This window comes from Hippopotamus amphibius, chromosome 2 (assembly GCF_030028045.1).
Source record: "Hippopotamus amphibius kiboko isolate mHipAmp2 chromosome 2, mHipAmp2.hap2, whole genome shotgun sequence".
NCBI classification, from domain to species: domain Eukaryota; kingdom Metazoa; phylum Chordata; class Mammalia; order Artiodactyla; family Hippopotamidae; genus Hippopotamus; species Hippopotamus amphibius.
Genome location: NC_080187.1, coordinates 1,478,010 through 1,496,464, shown reverse-complemented (window position 1 = coordinate 1,496,464; position 18,455 = coordinate 1,478,010). Strand labels below are relative to the sequence as shown.

General features: G+C 63.6%; 1 protein-coding gene across 1 annotated transcript in view; it reads right to left on the bottom strand.

Annotated features, from left to right (window-relative positions):
- CCDC187 (coiled-coil domain containing 187) overlaps positions 1 to 15,816 on the bottom strand; it is a 40,832-nt gene extending 25,016 nt beyond the window's left edge. Inside the window, exons 1-13 of the mRNA XM_057719814.1 lie at positions 15,674 to 15,816; positions 14,772 to 15,268; positions 14,169 to 14,267; positions 11,751 to 11,851; positions 8,867 to 8,873; positions 8,215 to 8,346; positions 6,517 to 7,676; positions 6,229 to 6,305; positions 2,060 to 2,650; positions 1,703 to 1,867; positions 1,023 to 1,122; positions 838 to 921; positions 28 to 144 (exon numbers count right to left, since the gene is read on the bottom strand). Of these exons, the coding sequence (XP_057575797.1) occupies positions 28 to 144; positions 838 to 921; positions 1,023 to 1,122; positions 1,703 to 1,867; positions 2,060 to 2,650; positions 6,229 to 6,305; positions 6,517 to 7,676; positions 8,215 to 8,346; positions 8,867 to 8,873; positions 11,751 to 11,851; positions 14,169 to 14,267; positions 14,772 to 15,268; positions 15,674 to 15,816 (3,273 nt within the window). The remainder of the gene's footprint in view (positions 1 to 27; positions 145 to 837; positions 922 to 1,022; positions 1,123 to 1,702; positions 1,868 to 2,059; positions 2,651 to 6,228; positions 6,306 to 6,516; positions 7,677 to 8,214; positions 8,347 to 8,866; positions 8,874 to 11,750; positions 11,852 to 14,168; positions 14,268 to 14,771; positions 15,269 to 15,673) is intronic.
- Positions 15,817 to 18,455: the final 2,639 nt, after the last annotated feature.

The following is an 18,455-nucleotide window of genomic DNA, read 5'->3' as shown; positions in this document are numbered from 1 at the left end:
CTGATGCCCCTCTGGGCCTGAGCCCACCGGACCTTGCTGGCCGCCCAGCAGCAGGACGCACCGAGGCAGGCTGTCCACCGCAGAGCCTGGGGCACCAAAATTAACCTCTGGAGACTTCTCCCACGCGCCTCCCCTTCTCAAGGTCTAGATGGGGAGCCGGAGGGAGCGGGTGGTGCAGAGGACACGAAGTCCAGCCCACTGCTGACCCCTGCTGGTGGCCACGATTCAGCTCCAGCAACCGCAGTGAGGCTGGGCGGGGCAGGGGGGAGGGGCGGGGAGGCAGTGCTGGGGGCAGCCAGGTGGACACGGCCACCCCCCCATCTCCTAGGGAGGACTCTGAGGCTGGGGGGCGGGGAGCGTGTGACTGCTCGCGGTCACCAGCTTTAGGCACAGACCTGGGATCTGCACGGACCCAGGAGGCCCTGGGGCGGCCCCACACGGGAGGGCAGCAAGCCCAGGACAGAGCCCATGACGGGGGTGGGGGGGTGCCCTGGCAGCCCCCGCAGTGGGCTCTGGCTGGTACTGAAAACGAGCAAGGCCAGACCCCGGAGACCACCCACTGGCCTGTCCCCCCCGGAACACCCCCCCCATACACCTCCCCCACTCCGGCTCTGAGCTGTCAAGCCTGGAGTCCCAGAGGAGGACGTGCGGCTGCACAAGGTGAGAGGGTGTCTGGGGGGGGGGGCCAGGCGGGGACGGCGGCCACAGGGCGCTTGGGGTGGGGGGACACGCAGGGGAGTCTGCAAACCTCCTGGCGGTAACAGGGAAGGAGGCGGGTGGCGCTGGGGACCAGGAGGGCGCTGCTGGCCGGTGAGGAGGATGGACAGGAACCCACACCTGCAGGAGCCCCGGGCAGACGGGCCGGGGCGGGGGGTGGGCAGTGGGGCTGAAGACGCAGTTCTTGGGGCAGGAGAGGGCGTCCTTCAGGAGGGGACGAAGCACGTCCCCAGATCCCAGGAAGACCGGAGGCCACCACGGCTCAGTGGAGGCCAGATGTCCACGAGGAAGCAGCTCCCCCGCACAGCCCAACTTTCAGAGCCCGCGTGGACCAGAGCTGCCAGGGACTGCAGCGGCCCCGGGGGCTGCACTAGGGCAGGAAGGTCGCCCCACTCCTGACAGGGGCTGGGGGCACAGAGCAGGGACACGGGCTGCTGGGGGGGAATGAGCTGGAGGACGGAGGGGAGAGGGAGTGACAACAGCTGGACCCCAGGGGGAGGCCGGCCGAGACTCTGGGGGCCCGGGGTGACGAGGGAACAGCAGAAGGTCCCCAGGAAAGCAGCTGGCCCTGGGTGACGGCCACTGAGGCTGCATCACAGGCCCAGGCTGGGCCGGCCGGATGGACGGTCATCTGTCTGTAACTGGACCCGTGCAAAGGGACCTGTGTGCAGTGGCCCCAGAGGAGGCCAGTGCTGGAGACGGAGGTCATGAGAAGGTGCGAGGGTCGTGGATGGGTGGTCCTGAGAACCCGACACCGGCGAGCGACCTGGATGGAGGGCTGCCTGCCTCCATGTTCCCCGGACATGACCAGCCTGCCAACCACACGGGGACGCCGGGCTGACCGTGTCCCCACGTGGCCCACGGCACACAGCCCCGCCAGAGGCGTCCGAGGGCAGCACCTCTCCCTGGACGGGTCACTGCCCTGCCGGCCCGGCTGCACCCGTCCTGGGGTCACGAGGCCGCTGAGGGCGGCGCCCAGGCTTACCTCCCTGCGAAGGGGCTGAGGGCCTGGAAGGAAGCCACGTTTCTCGCCAGCCTCTTGTCCAGCTCCAAGCGTCCATCCTCCATGAAGCCTTTGGAGAGACGGGCATTCACTTCCGCCCCCCCACCCCCATGGCAGGAGGGACCCTGGTCCTGCTTTTTTGCCCCTCTGTGGGCAGCAGGGCAGGGAGGTGGTGGGCACATCAGCCTCGGGACCAGGCCCCACCCCGCCCCCAGCCAGAGGCCAGATGGTGACGACAGCTGCGGAGGGACGACTACTGTGGTCTTGTCATTGTACCCCCTCCCTTTCAAGAGAAGAAACCCAGGGGCGGGGAGAAAGTGGGGTCCCCTGGCCACCCACCGACGGGGCAGGTGGTCACTGGCAGCCGCGGGGCCGGCCGTACCTCGGGGCTTGCTGGCATGGTGGCCCATCGGGCTCACGCTCCGCGGCCGCTCCCAGCCAGGGCTCCAGGGCAGCGTCTCAGCGTCCCGGAAGCAGGTGGTGGAGAGAAGCGGCCTGGCCCCCACGCCTGCCCAGTGCCAGGGCTCCCCTCGGCCCAGGTTGGGCAGCAGGGCTCCAGGGCAGGCCGGCGCGCTGGAGCTGAAAGGCGGCGGGCCCGGCGCATCCGCTGCCTCCGACCTGCGCAGCTTGTCGGTCAGGGTGTCGATCCGCTGCTTCAGGATGGTGGCCATGGCCTCCAGGGCCTGCAGCCGGGCCTGCTTGTACCGGAAGTGCAGGGGGCCCGGCATGCCCAGGCGCTCGGACTCCTCGGGGTCCAGGTAGATGCACAGCCCCGGGCTTGGGTAGTGGGTGGTCAGGTCCTGGAGCTGCAGGGGTCCCAGGGAGGAACTGGCCGACATCGGCAGGGCGGCGCCCTCCCAGCCATCCTGGGGGCCTCCCGCCTCTAGAGTCTCTGCCGGGTTCAAGGCTCTGTTCAAACACAGGCAGAAGCTGCAGGGAGAGAGGGGAAGAGGGTCAGCCCTAGGACGACAGTCTCCAGGCATGTGTGAAACATGCGCGTGCACGGATGTGCACAGCGGCAGCTTCTGGGCCCAGTGTGTATTCACAGCGTCCGTTTACCACCGGGGGCGATGACGGGGCCTCTGTACAACAGACCACACGTGGCTGTTAGAAAGGAGGATGGCGGGCAGTGGTATCTTGGATATGACACCAAAAGCACTGGTAACAAAAGAAAAAGTAAACTGGGCTACTTCACAATTAAAAACATATATGCATCAAAAGACCCAATCAACAGGATGCAAAGACAACTGACAGAAGGAAAAAACATTTACAAGCCCAGACCTGATTATATTACTCTCCTGAATGTATCTCCCACGACTCAACAGCAGCGACAAAAAAGCTCAATAACTTGATTAAAAGACAAAGGACTTGAACAGACATTTCTCCAAAGGTGACATACAAGTGGCCTACACACACACACGAAGAGATACTAAACCTCACTGATCACCAGGGAAATGCAAATCAAAGCTACCACCTTCCATCCTTTAGGTTGGCTACTATTAAAGACAAAGAAAAGAACAAGAGTCTGAGAAGCACGTGGAGACACTGGCGCCTCACCCACAGCGGGTGGGATGTGAAATGGTGCGGCTGCTGCGGAAACCGGTACGGAGGTGTCTCCAAAAGTAAACGTAGAATTCCCGCATGAGCCAGCGATTCCACTCCTGGGTGCATACCGCAAAGAACTGAAAGCAGGGGCTTGATGAGATATTTGCACCCCATGTTCACAGCAGCATCATTCAAAACCAAAAGGTAAAGGCCACCCAAGTGTCCGTCGATAGAGGAATGGGTAGACAGGATGTGGTCTATCCACACCATGGAATATCATCCAGCCTTAAAAATGAAGGACGTGCTCACCCAGTCTACAACACGGGTGAAGCTTGAGGTCATTATGCTGCGTGAAACGGACCAGTCACAAGAGGGTCCCTAGAGGAAGAAGACTGATAGAGACAGAAAGTAGAGTGGGGGGTGCCAGGGGCTGGGGGACGGGACAGGCAGTGAGTGTTTAATGGGGAGTTTGGGTTTGGGAGGATGAGAAAGTCCCGAGACGGACGGTGGTGATGGCTGCACAGCGATGTGCGGAACTGCGCACTTAAAAAGGGTTAAGATTGTAAATTTTATGTCACGTGTATTTTACCACAGTTTTCTTTTAAGTAGGAAAAAAAAAGGACACACTGAAGCAAGATGAAGGATCTGCAGACTCTCCACCCATGGAGACGAACCTCCCAGCATCGTGTCCGGCAGAAGGAGCTGCACAGCCAGGAGCCCCTGCCGGCCTTTCCAGTGGGAGGGGCTGCCTTTGGGGGTGTGGTCCATTTCTCACCCCCATGTAGGTTACACACGTGCTCAGCGAACATTCACTGAGCTGCACACCTAGGACCTGTGTCCTCATCTGGATGTGAGCAGATGTCTACTCTAGAAAGTTAAAAAAAAATGTAGACCCCTGGGCTGCCCTGTGGACCCCAAATCTTAGGGAGGAATGAGCACTCCCAGTGCAGGGGGCCCGGGTTCGATCCCTGGTCAGGGAACTAGATCTCGCGTGCATGCCACAACTAAGAGTTCACATGCCACAACGAAGGAGTCTGCCTGCAGCAACGAAGGAGCCCATGAGCCGCAACTAAGACCCGGTGCAACTAACTAACTAAATATTTAAAGACAAGTGAAACAAAAGGGATCCAGAGAAAGAAACCTCCAGGAGCCAGCGGTCAGGGGAGATCGTCCACCCCACCGAGGTGGGTGGGCAGGGGGTTGAGGGTCTGCAAAGAGGGGTGGGTGCGGAGCACCAAGGGTTCAGCCCAAGGCCCCCTCCCAGGACACTGGTTGCCAAAGGTGCATCCAGGAGCCAGGTTCAGAGCGAGCCCGGGGCAGGAAGCTCCTGGCGGGCCGCCTCTGGTGGCGACCCCCGTCCTCAGCCTCTGGGCCAGCTCCTGCCTCCGGCCATGAGAGGATGATGCTTTAGGAGCTTGGCTGTGAGTTCCTTGTCACACGGTCCCCACTCCTTCACTGGGCAGGTGGCCAGGAAGAGGCTGGCACCGGCCTGAAGCCCACGGGGCACTCCCTGGAGCCCCCTCCCGAGAGGGCAAGCACTGGGAAGGCAGCCTCTAGGGAGTCTGGATGCTCAACGCGCCCAGCAAAGTGGGGGACGGCCTCCCACGCTGCCCTTCAAGATGCTGCCCGAGGGAGGGGCCTCCTGGACAGCTGCCCCAGCCAGACGAAAACACACGGCAGTGAAAACAAAGCAAAAATGAGAGCAAGGGGAAAAAAAAAAAAAAAAACAGAAAATAAGTGTTGGCCAGGACAGGGAGAAACTGGATTTCTCGTGCACTGCTGCTGGGAATGCAAAACCGTGCGGCCACTGCCGAAAACAGCCTTGCAGCTCCTGCCACATGACCCGGCAATTCCACTCCTAGGTGCGTGCAGAGAGCTGAAAACAGGTGCTCAGACGCTTCACTCACAGTGACCAAAAGGGGGAAGTAGCCCACAAGTCCGTGAGCTGACCCATGGGTAAGTATAACGTGGGAGATGGTACAATGGAATATTACTTGGCCGTAAAAAGGAGGGAAGTCCTGACACGGGCTGCAATGTGGATGAACCTAGAGAACTAGCTCAGGGGAAGAAGCCAGGCACAGAGGCCCCATGCTGTAGGATTCTACTGACACGAGACATCAGAACAGGTGAGTCCACAGAGACGGACAGCAGACTGGGGATGGCTTGGGGCTCAGGGGAGGGATGGGGAGTGATGCTAACAGGGACGGGGCTTCCTTTCAGGGTGATGAAATGTTTGGGGACTAGATGGAGGTGGCGGTTGCACGACATTGTGAATATGCTAAATGCCACTGAACTTTATAAAGGTTAACTTCCCGGGCGGGATGAATTGGGAGGCTGGGATTGACATATATACACTAACATGTACTAATAAGTAACTAATAAGAACCTGCTGTAGAGGGCCTTCCCTGGGGCGCAGTGGCTAAGAATCTGCCTTCCAATGCAGGGACTTGGGTTCCATCTCTGGTCCAAGAAGATCCCCCATGCCACGGAGCAACTAAGCCCGTGAGCCACAACTACTGAGGCCAAGTGCCACAACTACTGAAGCCCGTGTGCCTAGAGTCTGTGCTCCACAACAAGAGAAGCCACCGCAATGAGAAGCCCACGCACCGCAATGAAGAGTAGCCCCCACGCACTGCAACTAGAGAAACCCCGCACAGCAGCGAAGACCCAACGCAGCCAAATAACTAAATAAATAAATTTATATTAAAAAAAAAGAACCTGCTGTATAGCACAGAGAACTCCCCTTCGCTGTACAGTAGAAACTAACACAACATTGTAAAACAACTATACCTGAATAAAAAATAAATAAATAATAAAGGTTAACTTTACGTGATGGGAATCTCATCTCAGTGAAAACTAACACAGCCCTGACCACAGGCTCCGTGCAGCTCTGGATGGAGGGAGCTGACCCCCTGGCCGGGAGAGCCCCCCAGGAAGCGCAGCCCTGGCCCCTGCACACCCACCTGCCCGGGGCCTCCTGGTCCCCCAGCACCATGCCGGAAGTCACCTTGCTCCACTGCAGCGCAGGCGCCTCCAGGCCCTAAAGCAGAGGGGGACGCCGTCAGAGCCCCACCCCAGACCGGAAGACCCCAGACCCCGCCTCAGCCTCAGAGCTGGCCCCGGCCTCCACGAGGGTCTCAGGCTGGACCCCTCGGGGGCCCCCTCTTTGGGGGCAGGGACAGAGGCAACGGGGTCCCTGCAGAGCCCAGGAGGCAGGCGTCTGAGGGCCCAGGACGCTCGGCGGCCCATACCCTGGACTGTGCAGAGTGCGGGACGAAGGTCACGATGCCGGGGGTCGTCTGGGAGACCACGGGGCCGGCTCTGCACAGACCGGCCTCCTTCTGCTTCCTGTGCACGCCCTGCAGCCTCTGGTTTCTGAGCCCCAGGGCGCGCGTGGCCGAGGCCTTCTCCTCCAGGGCCTGCCGCCGCCAGCCCGCCGTCTTCTGACGCATGAACTCCCGCAGGGACTCGGAGCCGTGGAGGGGGCCCAGGGCCCCCCGGGGCTTCGGGCACGGCGGCGGGGGCCGCACCTCGTCCTCCTTCCCAGACGTGTTCTGAAGGGCACCCCGGCTGGGCCTCAGCCAGGCAAGCTTCGCCCCCGAGGGGGTCAGCAGGGGACCCCTGTCGTGGCACAGGGGGCCGGCCCCCTGCGTGAAGGAGGCGCTCCAGGGCCGCCACGTGGGAGGGCGCGGCCTTTCCAGAGGGCTCCATGGCCTCCAGGCAGGGGCCTCCCGGTCTTCACAAGCGGTCCAGGCCCTTTGCGGACCCCAGGCCTGCCCAGCCGAGGCGCTCCAGGGCCGCTGCAGTGAGGGGCCCCATCTTTCAGAGGGGCTCCCAGGCCTCTGGAAGGAGGGGTCCTGTCCCTGGACCTCCCTGGTCTTCTGTGGATAGAAGGTCTGCCTGGCCGAGGCGCTCCAGGGCCGTTGAGGGAAGGAGTTTAGCTTTTCGGTGCAGCTCCCGGGTCTCTGGAAGGAGGGGTCCCGTCCATGGGCAGCCCAGGTCCTCTGCGGATAGGACTCCCACCTGGCCAAGGTGCTCCAGCGCTGTGCTGTGGGGAGGCTTCCAGCCCTCTCGGAGGTGGGCATCCCCTCCGTCGTGGCCTGAGAGCTCTTCCAGAAGGAGCCATGCACATCTGGGGGTTTCCAGGGGCCCTGCCGCCTCCGCCCCACCAGGTCCCGCAGCTCCAGCCCTCGCCTTGGGTGGCGGTCCCGGGCCAGCTCCAGCCCAGCCTGGATTTGCTGGCGGAGGTCTCGAAGGATGGCCATAGCGGCCTGGATGTTCATGGGCTGATTGCCAGAGGCCAGGTGAGGCGTGTTGGCTGACACCTGCGGGTCACCGCGGACAGAGACTGGACTAGGTGGCCGGGGGCGAACAGGGGAGCTCTCCCCAACTCCAACCTTCGCGCTGTGTCCTGCAAAGACAGGCAATGACAGGGGTGGCAGGAGCCGCGGGGCTGCGGGAGGAGCAGAACCCCCCCACCAGAGGCCCCGTTTTGGTTCTGCACCCATCCCCCACTCACAGAAGCCCTCGGGGGGCCAGCGCCACACCGGGGTGACTGGAGGCTGCACCTGGGCACCTGGCACAGAGCCACCCTCTCTGAATGTGGTGAAAACTGAGTGGGGGGGCAGGGGGGGTGACAGACGTCTCCTGGGAGTCGCTGTGGCCCGTCCTGCATTCCTCAAGGCAGGGAAGCCTGGTGGCCATGCCCTGCCTTTCGGGAGCCGAAAGCGTGCCTCTCTGGGACAGAAATCCCTTTCCTGGGCTTTTAAACGTAGCGACTCCCCAAAGCCCCCGTCGGCGGTGGGCATCGAGGGCATCTGACACATCGCTGGGAGAGAGGTGCTGGGCCGGCACCCCAACGCCACTGCTTCCTGGGTGTCTCTGCCTCCGTGCCCACCCCCCGGAGGCCACACCGAGCGGAGCAGGGCTGAGGCAGAGGCACGAGGTACCTAATTCCGCAGGGGGGCCCGGCCTCTTGAGGGTGCCTTGCTGGGGAGCCTGGGGGCGCAGGAGGGGGCCCAAGCAGACCCTCACCAGAGCCTGTCCTTTTCTCCAGGCGGAGACACCAACCAGCTCAGAATCTTAAAGAGAAAACACACACAGCAGGTGCCCGGGGCCCTCCGGACCTGGCCCAGACGGGAGCTGGCGGCTGCACACAGACCCAGGAGTCCGATTCACACGCTCCCGGCGGGGGGTGAAAACCCTCGTGTCCAGGCCACTCTGGGGCTGGACCACACCCCAGCCACTAGCCAGCATCCTGGCCAGGCTGAGTCCCAGGATGACCTTGAAATGTGACCTGATCTCTCCGACCCTGGGGGGTAATAAAAGGTGCTCCCTACGGATTTGTGTGTAAAACAATCGACACAGGCCCGGGAACACAGCACACGCTCAGCAGAGGCTGGCCGCGGACAACAAGACAGGCACCAGCACAGGCAGGGCTCACCCAGGGCGAGGGGAAGGTGACATCACAGCTGATCATTTGCCCTGAGCCAGAGGAAATGAATTTGTTTTTACACTGGTGCGACTCAGCGGGGATGGGGGCGCTGGGGGGAATCCAGGAGGATGTCCAGACTGCAGAGCGAGGGCAGCCCAAGCACAGACCAGCGTCCTTCAACAGATGCTGCCACATCATAAACAGCATTGACCACGCTTGCCCTTCCTAACGCCAAGGTCCACTCAGCAAACGCCGACGGCAGCGCGACCATCATCACAAACCCACCCACAAGAGCCTGGCAGAGGCCGGAAGCAGCGGCGGCCTGGAGCGCGCACGCGCACGCGCCCACGCGCCCGCAGCCTGCACCTCCGCGGCGGGGGGTGGGGGGGCCGGCCCAGGCAGCACCCTGGGGAGAAACAACCCGGGCCAAGACTCGTCCTGGGGCCATTTCTGCCCAGCGGGGGTGCCTTACAGCAGAGACCACCCACCTACCACACCCTGCCCCTAGACGCGGCCACCTCCCCGGCCCAGGCCCGGACTTCAGCCGCGGGCCTGATGAGGCGGCTCCAGGAAGGCGAGGGGCGATGCAGGACCGCACCCACCAGGCACCACGCCCCCCGAGACCACGCCCCCGAATGACCCCCGAGGCCTGCCCACGCCCCCTGAAAGCCACGCCCTGGAACAGCCCTCCTGGACTCATCCCCCCCACCCAGCACGCCCTCCTCCGCAGGCCTCGGGGGACCCTGGAGGGTAAGAGCCGGGTCTCAGGAGTCCCAGAGCTGGGTTTAAATCCGGGCTCTCTGGGTCACTAGCCACGGGCCTTGGGCAAGGGACGGCTTCCCCGTGCCTCGGTTTCCCCATCTGTAAGCACCTCCCCATAAGGCCACGAGGATGAAAAGGCGAAGCGGTCACCCCCAGTACAGGAACTGCCCAGGAAGCTCAGGCTTCTGCGGGTCAGGGCTGGATCCGGGACTGCCCACCTGCCACGTGGGGCCTTGGAGTGGGACCTGGGGGGTTGGGCTCCCCAGCGAGGGCCCCGCGTCCTGGTCCCGTAGCTGCTGCCCTGCACAAAAACGGCCACTCTGCCTGGGCCGGGGCCCCGGGCAGGGGCCACTCTGCGCGGGGAGGGGGCGCCCGCTGGCCAGGCCCCCCCCCCCCCGCCCCGCGCCCCCACCACAGGCCCCTCCATTACTGGCTTCCCCATCAGCCCGCCAGAGGGGCCCGGGTCAATAAATGGGTCCTGATGGGCACATTTTTTTCTTCCGCGGAGCAGTTTAATGGCAATTAATTTTTTTACGAGAGGATTTTTAATCTGTGGAAATGGATGAAGTCCCCGAGTGCCCTGTCAAAGTTCCGGGGCCGACCTAATCTATGATAAAAAATGCAAAGTGAGGTGCTATAATCTGAAATTAAATATCGGGCTTCATTTTCCTGTGGCCCGGATGGATGAATATTTTATAACTATTGTGATTTAATTTTTTGTTAACTACAGCAAATTTCTAATTCATCCAATTCCCAAGTCCTGTGGCTCTGACCTCTGAACTCACACTCATCCCTCCCGAGCGCAGCTGTGCCTCCATCACTGACAGAAACTAATGGTCAGCGCGGTCAGGGTGACACGGCGGTTACAGTGATGAATGCGGCCCGTGGCACGCCCTCCTGACCCAGTGTCAGGCAGAAGGCAGGTCATTTTTCAAGGGAGCCATTAAAATAAAACAAACCAAAAAGCTGAGGAGCAGGAGGGAAACATGATGCAGAAAACTGTTGTGTTGTGTGCTTTTTCCAAGGCCTTCCGGAACCTTCTCCATGTCTCCCAGCACCTCTCACTGTCTTTCTGGTGGAGGTTTTCCCGACACGTCCCCACCTCGTTCAGGGCTCACCTCCAGTGAGGCACAGAGAAGGACAGTTACTCCTCCTGCTGGAACGGCGGGCCTGCCCGAGGGCAGAGGAGGCAGGAGTCTGATGGCGTGGGCAGACCACGCACGGCCCACTCCCGTCCAGGACTGTGATCTCATGCCCTGGGGAAACTGAGGCACAGAGATGCTCAGAAACAGCTTGAACCCCAGTGCTGCCGACTCCGAGACCAGGTAGGGCTCTCCCCACCTGGGGGGCTCTCGCTGGTGTCCCCAAAGCCCGCGGTCCAGTGGTCCAGAGCCCAGGCCCCAAGGGCGGGCCTGGAGAAGCCACCCAGGCGTGGGCCTATGCACAGCCAGGCTGTCTCAGGTGGGGAACACAGGCCTGGAGCCGGACGCGTCAAGGCCCAGCCCTGCGCACCTGTGTGGCCCTGGGCAGGCTGTTGGACCTCTCTGAGCCTCAGTTTCCTCCTCCTGCCTCTGAGGAGAGCTGCGAGGGTCAGGCAAGCTACTGCCGCCCGAGTGCATGGTGCACATGGACGGAGCCCGGCTCTGAGCCAGGCCACTCTTCCCTGGCCCAGAATGTTCTGAAGGAGGCCCCGGAGGAAGGCCACCCCCCTCGGTTCCCCACGCGCCCATGTCCAGCCCATTCACCCCATGAGCTCCACGAACCTACCAGGCTGGGCAGCTGGGTCTTTGCTGGACGCCAACACCCTGCCCGCCCTCAGGGAAGAGACGCCTGAATTAGGAATTCCTCTGTGACTGCGGCCCAGGACCACCAAGACCCCTGAACAGACCTCTCCCGGGTCACGGACAGCCGACACGGCCCCAAGGGGTCATGGGGGGTGGATGCGGCCCCCCCTTCCCACCACCGCGTGCCCCGGGGGAAGCAGGTGTCCCAGCCTCGCTGCCTGGAGTCTAAAGCGCGAACCCGTGACAGCCACGCCCATCCCTCTGCCGCACTTCCCGCCGCTGACGGCAGTAGAAGGGCCACAGCTCGGCCAGGACGCCCGGACGTGAGAAAGTGGGCACCTCTGTCCACCAGCACCTCGCGAGCCCCCGCCTCACGCCCGCCTTCCCGAGGCGCAGCCAGTGCTGCACCAGCCGTCCCGACTCCGCAAACAGCCGTGTGCCCACCTCCTGAGCCTGGACCGTAGCCTCCAGTCCCCAAGCCCTGCCGGGCCCCGAATGGGCCAACCCTACCTGTGTCTTTGGCAGCTCTTCTAGCAGTGGGTGGCTTAGGGGCCTTCTCTCTTTTGCAAGAACTACTCTTCATCCTTTTGGTTTTCTCCCGTGGAACTTCAGCGAGAGGAGACAGGGGAGGAAGGGAGAGAAGGGTGAGCTGCAACATGACACCCGGGATCCGCGGCACGCCAGACCCCTGACGGTCCCCTCGCGGCCCTCTGCATGGGGCCATCCCCGGGGAGCCCCCTGCAGGGCTGGGCTCGCTCACAGCCTCGACTGGGCACAAACCCCGAGCACAGCAACAGCCTCCCTAGGGTTAGGGCTGGGTTAGGGTTAGGGCTGGGTTAGGGTTAGGGTTAGTGTTAGGGTTAGGTTTAGGCTCGGCCGGCCCTTGGCACTCATGTTTGTTGAATGAAGAAGTGACTGAATAGGCCCGAAGCACAGCTATGGCAGGTCCGCTGCCCACATCAGACTTCTGCTCCTCGGGGCGCGGAGGAGTGAGCCCTAGACCCACAGGGGCCTTCGCGTGGCTTATCCTCCCCCGGCTGCATGGGTGCGGACAGGAGATCCCCCCACAGCAGGCGCCGAGGCCTACTGGAGTAGACCTGCTGCCCGAGGGCCAGTGTGGGTGCCTGGCTCTGCTTTGTTTGTCCTCATTTGCCTCTGTCCACTGCTGGGTGGAGGCTGCACCAAAAAGCCAAACAGCCAGTGAGCGCGTGAGATCCGGGCCTGGCCTTCTGCATCCCAGGGGCCCGGGGAGCTCGAGGAAAGGCTGGCCCGAGGGATCCTCCGGCCTCCGCAGTGCAGCGGGGTCCCGGCCTCAGGCGGTCCCTCCATCCTCAGCACCCGACCCTGCTGGCACTAGGAAACTCAAAACCCAGGCCCACAGGAAAGGACAAACTCTGTAGGATTTCACTGCTGTGAAGTCCTCGAGGAGTCAAACCCTTAGAAAGAGTAACTTTTTACTTAAACATGATGAAAACGGTAAACTTTACGCTGCGTGTATTTTACCACAAGTAAAGAAAGAAAAAACCAAAAAAACCCCAGGCGCTGACCCATAGCCTGCTTCCAGAGGGTTCTAGAACTGGGAGGAGCTGGTGACCGACGACACTGGGCACTGAGGTCCCCAAGTGACCAAGGGCCCGGTCCTGAATTTGCCTGCTGGGCCGCGTCCTCCGTGGGGGGGGTGTGGGGGGTGGGGAGAACGACCTGCTGGACGAGCTGAGGCCACCGGGCTCCTCTGTCCCCAAGGAGAGGGACAGGGTAGATCCCCGTGCCACAGCACCTCTGGGGGAGCTGCTGGTGCCCACAGTTAGGCCAGAGCTGGGCTCAGGGACAGGGTCCTGCCACTTGGCTCCTCTCGGGCCAGCCCCTTGCACCCCACCAGGGGCCACACATGGCTTGCACATCTGGCTGGGACAGGCCAGAAACGAGCCTGTGGCTGCCACCCGGAGGGTCCACCTCGAGTGCCGACCAACGTTCATCCCACCCTGGTCACCATGGCGCCCCTGGAATAGGCGATGGTCCCCTGAGGACCCGACTCTCACCTCACTCTCCCCCAACAGCCCTGTGGGCAGCCCTGGCCCGAGACCCCCAAAGCCTCGGGCCCCGGCTCCAGAGCCCTCTCCCTCCCCCACCCCGGGGTCTCCAGAATCCTGCTGTGCTGTAGAGACAGCCCCTCCACCTGTGCCCACCCTGCACACTGAGTGAGCCCACCAACTCCCTCACCTGCCATGGCCCCCCTGCCTAAAACCCTCCAACCGCCCCACTGCCAGGGACACCGAGCTTCCTGAACGCTGCTGCCGCCAGCCACCGGGAGCGGCTCGGGCCTGCCTCTCCATCCTCGCCCTCCTGTCTGTTGAGAGAATGAGTGAGCCAAAGCCCAGTGGTTCCCTGGGCCCTGGGACCCTCCCTCCCCCATGTGGAAGTCTGCCAACCCACTGCCAGGCCTTCAGCATCTCCTGAGCAGGGCAGGCAGGCAGTGCCTCCTGCCTGCAAGACAGAACAGCAAGCCCAGGAGTTGACGGGGCCTGAAGGGCCTCAGGCTCAGCCTGTGACCATGCAGGGAAGACCTCACCTATTCTATGCAGGAGAGTTCAGCAAGGGGACGCCCATGCCCAGCTTCCCTGCCCTTTGAGCCCCAGCCTGCCCTGCAGGGCCTGCCTGGATTCCTTCCCTGATGGTTAGAAATCGGGCTCCAGAGAATGGCACAGGCTGTGTCCAAATCCCTGCTTGGCCCCTCCCTTCAAGGCTGGGGTCCTCTCTGACCCTCAGTGTCCTCCTCTGTGAGTGGGAAGATAATAGAGTCAACTGCAGAGCATGAGAGAGAAGCTGCCTGGGGAGTGTCAGGTCCAGACCGCGCCGCCCACACCCTGGCCTGAGTTTCCAGCGGGGTGGGGGGTGCCGGGACGGCTGGCCCACAGCCACTCACCGGAGGCCTGGTGCTGGGAGACCCTGGAGGCCTCACGTCCCTGCCCAGGGGTTGCCTTGTCTTCAACTCCACTTTTAGCCCCACTCAGGACGCCTGAGCCTGGAGCAGAGTGAGAAGAAGGAGCTTCATGAGGACAGCGAGTCCATGAAGAAACGTCCAGGGAAAGGTCCACATTTGGCAGCCGCTCAAAAGCCTTTAAACATGGCCTTTGACCGAGGCCCCGGGCCTGAGGGGGCAGTCCCCCCGGGGACCAGTCCCTTCCATGCCTCCCGCATGCCCTCCAGCCTCCCTGTACCTGCCCTTCCATCCACCATCCCTCTTGCTTCCACCAGCCCGTCTCCATCTCCTGGATGAGTCAGTGCTTCCTTGTGCTTAAACCCAGCTCGGATGCACCCCCGGGAGGACTCTACCTCCACTCGGCTTCCCAGGCTCCAAGACTTTCCTGGGGCCATGGGGCATGCTGCATGGGCCTCCCCAGTTGGCCAACAGCCCAGGTGGGACCACCCATGTGCCCAGCACGGTCTGGCTGGCAGCAGCCCGACCTCAGCACTCTCCCCCCGGCCCCCCACCCGTTCCTCACAGCCGGGGAAAGCTGCCACTGACCTGGGTAGGCCGGGGCCAGAGGGGGGTTTGTCGGCTTTCGGGCCTTCCTCTGGGGGGCTGGAGTGGCGGCTCTGTAGAGGTGCGAGGCGCTGGAGGGTGCGGAGGTGCCCAGGGAGGCGCAGCTCGCCTGCCACTGAGCCTGAGCCCGGATCTTGTTCCTGAGCTGCTCCAGCCTGGGATTGCTCTCCCTGGGCTGCCGCGGGGGCCCCGGCACCTGGGGGGTCCTCTCCTTCCAGGTCCCGTGGGGAGGTGTGCATGACCCGTGGCCCCCCGAGGAGCCAGAGAGGCGGCCCGATGACACCGAGCTGTCCCCTTCCTCGGCGTCCTCGTCTGCCGACCACACCGAGAGGCTGCGGGCCTTCACCCAGGGGCCAGGTTCCTTGGTGTTGTCAGACCAGGCCATGTGGGGAGATCCCCGTGGGGCGCCTGCCTGCTGGGAGGCCTCAGGCCACCTCACGGCAGCCATGACTTCATCCTCGGCCGCAGGTGGACGGAGCCTGTCTTCCCTTGGGAGAGAGGCAGACACAGCCTGTCAGGTGCGGAGACGTGGTGGTGCTGAGCAAAATGTCTCCCATGCACCCTCACTGTCTCCAGCAGCCTCCCGCTCCCCGTTTTCCTGCCTCAGACTAAGAAGGGAGGGGCCGATAAAAAGTACCCCCCCCCCCCCGCCATGGATGGCAGCGCTGTGGCGTTCTCTCTCGGATCCCGACCGCCTCTCTGAGGTGGGCGCTACATCAGCCCGATGCACAGGCTCGGGGGCAGGCGCCCAGCAGAGGCACTCTGGCCCGAGGCCTCGCTTCTCACACCCACTCAGCGGCACTCCAGGAAGGCACGGCCTCCCCCCCGGCGGTGCCTGGACCCCTGCGTGCTGAGGCACGCACCTTAATCGGCACAGACACTGCCTGGACTTGGCACTGGCCTTCCCGAGAGCTGGTCTCCCTGGGGCCCCGAGAGAGAGGGGGCACTGCCCCTGGCTGTCTTTGGGGTGGGGCGGGGTCATTTCCCCCAGGCAGCCCCGCGACCTCCCCATGACCAAGGTTGACATGGCAGCAGGGCTGGGAGTGAGGACAGAGCTGGGGAGCCCCCGTCACCACCTGCCCCGGGGTCAGAGGCTGCTTTCACAGGGCAGCCCTGTGGCCTGCAGCCCGGCGGCCAGCCCTGCTCAAGACGAGCTGACGGCTGCCCAGCTCCGGAGGCCGGCCTGTCTTGGTCCCCTGGCCCATGATGGAAACCCTCGGGATGGTCATGGAAACTGGGTGAGCACAGCGGGCTGCAGGGTCCTGGACCGGCAAGAGCCTGGGGGCCTCCTGCCCAATGGGCCGCCCCCCAGCAGGGGGGTGTGAGCGTTCCGGGTGGCCCCGTGACAGCACAATACGCCCGTGTCACTCAGCAACAGAGAGCCGGAAACTTCAGGTCCCGCTGGGGCTCCGGGCAGCACCCCCACCCCAGTCCTCCCAGGGTGCCGGGGCCAGAGGCTGCCATGCATGCTGGGTAAGCTGGCTGCGGCCAGGGCTGGGGGTCCAGCTCGGCCTGGGCCAGAGTGGGGATGACATGAGGGGCTGGGGGTGGGGTTGAGCAGGGGCAGGGGTGAGCTTAGCCTGGGAGTCCAGGCGCAGGAGAGAGGAGCCAGCCCGGGCTATATCCGCAGCAGCTGGACGAGGGGCTGAGGGCTGTGGCTTCTGGGGACGGGTTGGGGGAAGCAGACGTTGGCTTCCTGCTCCCCCTGGCATGTGCTCGGTGCACCCCCTGGACCGCAGAAATGGCAGCTGGAGAGGCCTGCGTGCCAGGAGAGCGTCCCAACCCGTCCACCTCCAGCGGGCTTCCCATCACCTGCTCGGCGGCCCTGGCGGAGCAGTGCGGTGGGGAGGACGCGGGCTCTGCCGTCCGCTGGCCCCGGGCTCAGCATGGTCCCCGAGGAGGAGGGCTGGTTCAAATCCAGCTCCGCCCTGGCTGTCAGGGTAACCTTGGGCGACCAGAGACCCCACCCCACCCTGCCTCTGGGTATTGTGAGCTCTGGTGAGTTCACTCCCACAGGCGGGCCCTGCAGAGTGGCCGGCGTTCACCAGCGGCCGGTCAGGGAGTGGCTGAGACAGTTAGGAATACTCATGAATTTGGGGAATTAGAAAGGCCCTCCTGCCAGAGCGGCCCCAGAGAAAGGGGGGTCTGCAGCAAAGGACCCCCCAGTTCCAGGCGGGCATGGAGAATGGAGAGCCGACCCTGTGCTTCCTTCTGAAGGACCCATCCTGTGGGGAACCGGGGACGCCTGGAGATGCTGCCGTCAGGGCAGGGCGCGGGGCGGGGCTCTGGTCACTGGGACACAGCCCCACATTTAGCCGCCAGCAGGAGGGGGAGTCGCCCCAGACAGACCCTGCCTGGAACGTGAGGTGCCCCCTGCACCCCACAAGCCTCTTCTGTAATCAGGACCGGGGTGCGGCAGGCACAGAGCTAGCTGGACCCCGGAGTCAGCCTCCAGCCCCGGGGCCCTCAACCACACCTGGTGACCCAGACAGATGACACACCTCTGTGGCCAGGTCCCCCCCGCCAGCAGCACGGCGGCCGCCATCTGGCTCTGCCCCGTCTTCCTGGCCCGGAGTCCCGCCCCCCACCGCCTGGGCTCACCCGCTCCACTGGGGACACCGCCCGGCGAGGCTGAAACGGAGCAGGTCCTACCCGTGTGTTTCTTTAGAACGTTTGCAAGTGGCTGGCCTCCCTGGGAGCTGACCTGGAGCTGCACAGGAAGGCGGGCCTACCAGGAGAGCTGCAGGCGGCAGCGTGCTCCTGTGCTGTGCAGGGCACACTCGCGGGCTGTGGACGGCTTCTGCTCCCCTGGGGAGGTGGTAGGTCTGGGGACGTGGCAGCAGGCTCGGGGGTGGGGGGCATCATGAGGAACGACCATGGTGTCCCCCACACGGCCCCTAGAGCCTGGACAGCCGAGGGGAAGCCCAAAGACTGCTCTCAAAGAGCCCCGACACCTGGGCGACTCCCTCTGTGGCCCATCCCCACCGCCCTGCAGAAGGAGCCTGCCTTGGCTGCGGCCGCAGGGTCGCGCACCCGTGCAGGGGCCTGGCCCCTTTACTGAAGGCCTCCCCCCCACGCCCTCAGGCTCCCCCATCAGTTGGGGTCCCCAGGAGGCGTCCTCCCAGGGTCCTCCGGCCTCTCCAGCTCTCCTCCCCTAAGGGCAGAGGGAGAGGATCGTCCTGCGCGGAAGCAGCAGGGGCCTAGACACAAGAGGCTTCCCCTAACGGATAGGCCCGGGGGCTCTCTCCTCCCGTCAGCAGGGACTGAGCTGCCCCCGGTGGCCAAGGAGACCGACTTCTCCAGGAAGAAGCCACGTCATACACATGACAGGGCCGTCCGTTTAAACCCTCTACTGGTGATAAAAGCAACGTCATGAAAACAAGTGCGTGGTGAACGTGAAAACAAAGCCAACGGCCTCTGTCGCCCCCGTGAGCTGTGACAAGCCCGGAACGGCCTTCCCTGTCCCCCCGCCCGCCTGGCTGCTCCACCCCTTCCAGACGCAGCTCCTAGCCAGGACGGCAGCCCCAGGACCCTGCTCCCGGCACCCCTGCCGGGCCGCAGAGCTCGCTCCCGCGGGGGCAGCCACAGGCGCTGGTGCTGGGCTGCAGACTCAGCTCCGCCTGGGCCGCATTCCCCACGGCTCCGAGAAGGCTGCTGGGCAGAGGC